At 43.0% G+C, this 7814-nt stretch overlaps 1 protein-coding gene across 1 annotated transcript; it reads right to left on the reverse strand.

Moving 5' to 3' along the window:
* Nucleotides 1–268: 268 nt before the first annotated feature.
* Nucleotides 269–7510, reverse strand: LOC119458850 (uncharacterized). The gene is made up of 8 exons (XM_049671471.1): nt 7474–7510; nt 6529–6594; nt 6071–6130; nt 5932–5982; nt 2939–3348; nt 2340–2676; nt 962–1090; nt 269–273 (listed from the first exon to the last, which is right to left on the reverse strand). Exons 1-8 carry the CDS (start codon nt 7508–7510, stop codon nt 269–271), a joined length of 1095 nt encoding a protein of 364 aa, XP_049527428.1.
* Nucleotides 7511–7814: the final 304 nt, after the last annotated feature.

The following is a 7814-nucleotide window of genomic DNA, read 5'->3' on the forward strand; positions in this document are numbered from 1 at the left end:
AAACAACAATGACTAGCAATAAATGATTTGTGACTTAGGTACTCAAATGGCAGGCACACATACTCATAACTCTGAAGCAGATGGAGAGTGAAAGGAATTATGACAAGAATAAAGAAGGTTTAAAAGAGTTTACTGGGGTATGTTTGCTTTCAAAACAAACATGTCGCCAATATCATTACCAAAACATCCTTAAACATAAAATGATGCAAAGACAGATTGAGAATATATTTACACAAAAGGCACAGAGTTTGACCTGAGCTGGTGCACTCTACTCTGCAACAGACACAAAGAGAAAGAAAGAGGGAGACAAAACATTTACTTGGGCCATCAAGGTTATTGCTCTTGGGGTCGAGCGATGCTCGTATAGAAATGACAAAAGGCGTGAAAATATTTTCAGGTTGTGTTAAAGGAACACTAAAGATTTAAAAACTAAACCACTTTAGACTATTATAATATTTCACAACTTTAGAGTATATTATATTATTTCACAACTTTGAAGCCATTCATTTTATGATAATAGGTTGATTATTAGGAGAGAAAATGAAGGTCAAAGTACAACATCTGAAGTTTTCACCTGTTACATCAGTGTGACATCATGCATTTCAAAGTATATTTTTGGATTCGGGCGACACCAACTCAGTAAATGTCCCCGGAACTCTCAGTGCATGGCTGCTTTAGAACACAATGTAGTTCATTGGAGCCAATAAAGAACTAAGCCGATAAAGAACCAACAGGTGCCTTAAAAATCCACGTCATGGCGAGTTGGAGCAGGAACTTCAAGCCAGCGTTGCAACCAGTCTTTTCTTTTCTGGTTTATCAAGCGTCTCCTGGTGGTAGGAGTTGTGTTTTTTTGTATAATAGAAGGGCAGTTTTCCAATACAGGAGAAATTAATTTTCTCTACATATCGCTTTAAGCTTCCAGCTTGACGTTATTTCACATTACTGGTTGCTACCTGTTTACCAATACTCCTACTGCCACATTTCACAGTGGACTTGATCTCCGCCAAGCGCTGGTTCTCCTTGCGCAAATACATTTGAAGCCTCGTTTTCAAGTACACTTTGAGCAGTTTGTTCGCAAAGTTGTGACAATCTGGAAAACAATTCACATGTGTAACACTTTACAGCACACATTCCTCAAGCTGGGAAAGTGTTAGCTCATTCTGCACAAGTTGTGCACTGTTCACGCGGAAAAGATTTTCAGCACTTTCCAAAAACTCAACAACAGCTGGTGAAGGCAAAGCAAGCCGTATCTTCTCTGTATAAGATTTAAGCTGAGTAAGTGTGTTGGCATCTTTGCATGTTACAGCTTTGCGACATTCAGAACAAGTAGACATATTTTTCTGGAAATTATTTACAGCATAACCAGCAAGGTACTCAAAAGACTCTTGCTCAAGAGAACTTAATGCAAGAACGTCATCAGGAAAAGCAATGTTCGTAGGGTCGACATTCTCCTTTTGTCTTGCTGGCAGGCTGCTCAGACCTATTAGCGAGTACCCAGTGTCATGGTCATAGCTACCAGATTTGCTTGGCCTGAAGAACAGCGCCATTGTTGCTGCACGAATCGCAGAGCGAAACTCGAGTGGCCTGGGGACTGGATTTTTAGACCGGAGGGTTGAAAACAGGTTTTCTAGCGCATCTTGCCCAAACCGACTTAGCAAAACGCAAACATAACCTTTCTTATAAGATATCCTGGAGCTCAAGGGCAACTGTAGTTACTAAAATAACGCCAGTTTGGACGGGCTTCCAGAACTGTTTTCCGACACCTATCTTAATGTTTGAGAACAAGCTCATGGCATCCTTCATGAAAGAAATCGTCTCAACATACTTTGCGTCATCAAATTTGCTGATAGCCAGCTTGGTTGTTCTTGATGTCATTATCTTAAACCATTTAAAAACGGTTTCGAAAAACCAAGCTGTAGTCAAGGCATCTTCTGACAGGGCCTCTTTTTGAACTAGAAGGCGTAATGCAGCTGCTGTGTCATGATTAAACAGCGAGAATGCCAGTCCAACTTTCATTTTTTCATAATGACCGCGGTCAAGGCAAGAAGGTTTAAGGTGAGGCGCAATGTTGAGCTCAAGTTTAGAGTCGAGTTCGAGAAGCTTTTTCACATGGACAATGCTTATTTCATTAGATGATAAGCCAAGTTTCCCGACTAGATCTTCAGGCAAAAATATTGACTGTCCTCGGGTAAGGTGATTACGAAGATTCTTGAACAAATGGGCCACGTCTACCATAAAGTAAAGCTGCCGACTGTTATCGCATGGATGGCAACAAGACACTTTGTTGTGGCAGTATCTTCCAACAACAATTCCAAATTCTTTCCAAAGTGCTTGATTGCCACCACCCATGTCGCAGACTACTGCATCTATTTTTATTCCAATGTCCTCACATTTTTTGATAATGTCAATAACTACAGCTTTCACGGTAGCACTGCAAAAAGAATTTGATGTAAAATGGCATGCCACCGTTTGTTTCCAGCGGGTGGTCACTCCAGCGAGCATAAAAACCAGACCATGTGTAGCCATTGCATCCTCTGGGAGGGTCCCATCTGATAAGGGAATGGTTGGTTTCCCAATCACTCCTCCAGTTCCTTGGTCATAGGCGAGCCCCGATGCAAGTTGCATTTCATCCAATAACAGGACGGCGTGCCGCTCGTAGTCCTCCATGAGGTTCACCTGATAAATAGATGATAGCATGTAAACTTGGTATGTCACATGATAATGAATGCTATGCCAGCATTAAAAAAATGAACGTAAAAAAACTCAGTAACTGAACGCAGTAGCCAGAGGAAACAGCAGCCACTGAATGTATTCCCTGTTTCCCCGAAAGACTTAACAGTGCTTGTAGTTAGTTTTCATACCACCTCAGAGCCTTATTGCTGAAGTAGGTAAGGTCAGCAAGGAAAAAAAAAACACCTGCTATGCTAAGCATACTCACTTTGATGGAAAGAGACGGTAGGATTTCATGAAGTATGCCAGGTGAAAACTTGAAGTTTTCTAGGTGCCTCTGAAGCGTTCGTTCCGATGGCAGTGGCTTCCCAATCTCTTGAACGATCTTGTAACCCCTACGTCCGCATGTGAGCCTGATCTTCAGCCCCTTCTCTATAGTAGGCGTTGACCATGGCGTGCCACGCATCGTAGGCCTCTCCATGCATTGCAGGTGGTCAGTTCCTAAAAACTGATCAACCCGTCTCTTGAGGAGGTTCTTCTCTTGTACTGCAGCATTTTTCTGCCGCTGACAAACAGACAGTCTTCGTTTGTGGCTTTCCAGCTTATCCTCCAGTTCTGCAATTCTCTTGTGCAGAGCAGCCACGTTTGTTGTCGAAAGGACCTCGGATGATGAGCTCCCTAGTTGAAACAAAGTCAAAAATTGAATCATAAGGCAAGAGCAGTCACATCATGTCTTATTTGTTAAGCAATAGAAAGTGTTCATATTCAACTTTGAAAATCTGCTTTGAATTCAAAAGAAAACCTCACCATCAACTTGGAGTACAGATCCAGGCAGAAGCTTGTGGCTAGCAGATATAGGAGGGGTTTGGAGGCCTGGACATATTGCACATGTGTGGCTGGGTAATGAGGCAGCTGAGTATTCTGAGTGAGAAACACACCAAGAAAATAAGGTATAAAAGGCTGTGCGAGAATAAACAAGTGTAATAAACATCTGCAGTTGCCAGAAGAAATGTATTCTCCGCTGACCTTTTCCGTTATAAGGACCTCAATCGTTGAGACCAACTGAAAGTTGCTCTGCAGTTAACTTTGAGGCTTTATTAGCTGTACTTGTGCACATATGACATTGGCTGATACTCAGCTGCTGACTCAAACCTAGGTCAGCCTAAAGCAACCAGTGTGTGTAATGCTCCTCTGACCCAACCCCTTACGCAGGCACATAGGCAGGGGAGGGCTCAGCCCGCCCCCCTCCACCCCAGAAATTCATCCAGTCGGCCATTAACGCAAGAGAATAGAGGCCCAAGTACAAGTAGCGGCGTGTGGATTTAAACAATAAAAATCAAAACGATAGTCAAGGAACTCGCCAAGAACAGCTACCCAAGAACCTTTATTCGGAAAGCACTTTAATTCCAAAAGCACAGCACAACGAATGTTTGCGTTCTGCATCTTTTGTGTCATGAAAGCATATTCGTGTTTTGGTTCATTGTTGTCCCAAATATGTGTTTTTTGGTTAAGAATTGCTGTCATAAAATGGCTCACGTTTTTCTCGCAGGCCTGTTGTTGAGACAGAGAGTGAGAACTTGGGTAGAGAAAGCGTCCGACAATTTTTTTTATTTGCCGCACATCTAAGTGGGCGCCTGGATTCCTTTGCATTCTTTTTTTTGTCACTACTCTTTTCGTTATTGACTCTGTATGGCACTTCTAGGTGGAGATTATTTGGTTGGAAAGTATTATTCCTGGTGCACACGCACTAGCTTTATTCCAGTGTCAAAAACTTGCTTTCCATCTCGGATTAACTCGCTTCTTGTGCTGCATTCCACTTTGTTCGCGTTCTTTTCTAATAATTAAGCACCTTCTATATTTCCGCGTAACTTTTTTTTCCTTTTTTGCCGCGGAAAGAGTTTCTTTCGATCAATTAGGCATCCCCCCCCCCGAAAAAAAATCCTGGCTACGTGCCTGCCCTGACACATGGACAGGCGAGGATTGTGAAGAGCGAAAGCCACTTACGTAAGCAGGCATATCATGTGAGAAATGACTGATGTAGCTTGTGCTAGCTATAAGCCAGTTGTAAGCTATAATGCCCGAAATTTACTATTGACAATACCTCTTGCATTAGAGGCACAAGTAAAATTTGCTGTGCGGACTGAATTGAATGACATGAAAATGCATGCCATATGCAAGTGTAATGAGAATTAACCGCAAGAAATCCTCACAGTCAAATGGGGATGCGAATCCAGGAAACAGCTTGGGACTAGCAGATGTATGCGGAAGTTATAAGGCTGGGCATACTGTAGATTTATGGCTGGGCAAGGAGGCTGCTGAGCATTCTGAGTGAAAAATGCAGCAAGAAAACACGCTGTAGAAGGTGGCATGACAGATGACCTGTGCAATAACCATTTTCAGTTGCATGAAGTATACTATCCCCCACTGACTTTTGGCTTTATGGACTCGCAAATCTTTGACACAAACTGAAAGCTTCTTCGCAGTTAACCTTGAGGCATAATTAAAAAATTACATTCTGGGGTTTTACGTGCAAAACCACAACTTGATTACGAGGCACATCGTAGTGAGGGACTCCGGATTAATTTTCACCACCTGCGGTTCTTTAATGTGCACCCAATGCATGGTAGCCCATGTGTTTTTGCAGTTGACCCCCTCAAAATGCGGCTGCTGTGGCCAGAATTCGATCCCACGTTCTTTGGCTTAGTAGCACAATGCCACAGTCACCACAACGGCTTTAATAGCTGCACTTGTGCATATATGAAATTGGCTCGTACTCAGCTGCTGTTTCAAACGCGAGTCAGCCTAAGGTGAACAATGTAACGCACTACCGACACAACCGTTGAGCCTTGACACGTGTGAATTTAATGAGAGTGAAAGCGACTTACGCAGGCAGGTATATCAAGTGAAATCTGACTGATGTGGCTTGTGCTAGCTAAAAGCTACTTGTACATCATAATAGCAGAGATTTACTATTCCCAATACCTCTTACATTAGAGGCGCGAGATAAATTTGCAGTGCAGTTTGATGGCGTAATTGAATAACATGCAAATGCATGCCATAGGCAAGTGTAATGAGAATTAACAGAAAGAAATCCTCACCGTCAACTTGAGCTGTAGATTCAGGAAGGAGCTCGTGGGTAGCAGATGTAAAAGGAGGTGGTATATCTGGGCATAATGTAAATGTTGATAATGAGAAGAGGCAGAGGAAATACCAAAACTATAAACCCCCGGAAGAAAGCATTTTGTAGCACAAAGTCCTTACCCTGCTGTGATCTCTGCAGCATAGGGCTAGTAGAGTCTACATCCGAGCAGCCTACAGACAAAAAACACACCATACCATAGAATTGCTGTGTACTGTAGCAATGCGACGCATAAATGAATGGCACCCGGCACACACTCACAGGTAACATTATGTGTGTCCTCCTGGAATGGAGACTTTGTTGCGCAAGAGGGCACAGTGCCTGCATCATGACAGAGAAACAGTCATGCGAGGAAATAAAAATGTAAGTCACCAGGGAGAACACAAAACATAATGAACAAGGATTGATGGATAGCCTCAGTTTACTAGCCAAGGTTTCGACAACGGGTCGTGTTTTTTTTTAATTCAGCGCTACTTTTTATGACGAGGACACATTGTATCTTCGCCATAAAAAATAGTGCTGAATAACTGTATTAAGAAAGAATAATGCCTCACCAACTGTTTTGTTAAGCAGACTTTGTATTTCTCTAGGCCGGACGAAGACAAGTATTCTTGTCGAAATGAAATGAGGCCCCGATCGATTGTTATTCATTTTCTTTCATGTTGTCAAGAATCTCACATTCCTTCCTTCTCTCTTGTGAAGTTACCAGAGATCCTCACCATCAATGCAGTCCACAGCTGCGAGCAGGAGCTCAGGGCCACTCGGTGCCAAAGATGCCTCTGTGCCTGCGCATAACATTACTGTTAGACACGAAAGCATGAGAAGAAAAAAAAAGGCAAGGACGAAAAGCCCCTATGTGTTTGCTTTATGGATGAAAATCACCTTGCTCTGAGCGCGGTGGCAAGCTGTCAGCAGAGCCAGCTTCCAAAGAGTTCATGAAAAAAAGAACATTCACCATCAATGGGCTTTGCATCGTACCAAGTGCAACATGGTGATTGACATCACACAGTAATTACTGACTCACCAACAACACCATTTCTCTCTTGTGATGGTGAAAAATGTGTGCTGCAAGATGTCACACCAGAACCTGCATGATGGGGGTTATTAAATCTATATTTAATTTGATACACCCACAGCTTCATATATACCCAACTCACACATTGTACGTATTTTATGCTGGAAATTAAAATCCATAAAACTGGTGAGAGGATGTACTGTTGTTTATTCGACATTACCATAATCCGCCCCAAAGAATGCTACAACCTCAAACCTCTTCGTTTTTGAGGATGTCGGCATTCCGACACGGTAATGTCTTTGAAGTGCACGGTGTATTCTTACGTTTGGCAGGTGGCTTCCTCGGCTTCAGCTGCTTCCGATGAACGAAGAGCGATGGAATGGCTTGACGCTTCAATTTTTTTGTGCCACAGCTCTGCAGAATCACCGGCTCAAATTGATCATCCGTGAAGTGATCCTGCGCAAACGTGAAATCAGAAAACAAGGTCACCGTAAAACCTCGCTCCTTCAAGTATAAGGCGTAACACAACATTCCCGGCAAAAGTTATTATCGCCGGGAAGTCTTGTATACGGTGTTCCTTTTTTAGCTCGCCGCCAGCACAGGTACTTATCTCTTGTTCTGATACATATCGCCGGGAAGTCTTGTATACCGTTTTCCTTTTTCAGCTCGCCACCAGCACAGGTCATTATCTCTTGTTCTGCTACGCGATACACGACTAGTATACTGAGCACACTTTTCACGCGCAGCACTTTCTACCATTTTCGAGATAGTTATCGGTCCTCGAAGATCTAGGACGATAGCGACAAGTTTTAGCGACAAGAACATTGATCTTCGCCGACCACCGAGTTGAGTTTTTGCTAAAGGCGCAAAGTCGCCCTAGCTAAATAGCCCTAATCGTCTTTCCGCAGGTAAGCGCCCATTTTTCCCTACGTACCGTCACCGCTTCGTAACATACTGCGATACACTCAAAACGTGCCGTTCGCATACCTT

This window comes from Dermacentor silvarum, chromosome 7, assembly GCF_013339745.2.
Source record: "Dermacentor silvarum isolate Dsil-2018 chromosome 7, BIME_Dsil_1.4, whole genome shotgun sequence".
Classification (NCBI taxonomy): domain Eukaryota; kingdom Metazoa; phylum Arthropoda; class Arachnida; order Ixodida; family Ixodidae; genus Dermacentor; species Dermacentor silvarum.

What these genes read in the sequence shown, in the direction of transcription:
- LOC119458850 (XM_049671471.1), bottom strand. Translation starts at nt 7,510, where the DNA reads ATGACCTGTGCTGGTGGCGAGCTGAAAAAGGAAAACG. An exon ending in CGAGCTGAAAAAGGAAAACG is followed by an intron (nt 6,595 to 7,473) that starts GTATACAAGACT and finishes TGTTATGCGCAG; the next exon opens with GCACAGAGGCATCTTTGGCA. An exon ending in GGACACACATAATGTTACCT is followed by an intron (nt 5,983 to 6,070) that starts GTGAGTGTGTGC and finishes TTTTGTCTGTAG; the next exon opens with GCTGCTCGGATGTAGACTCT.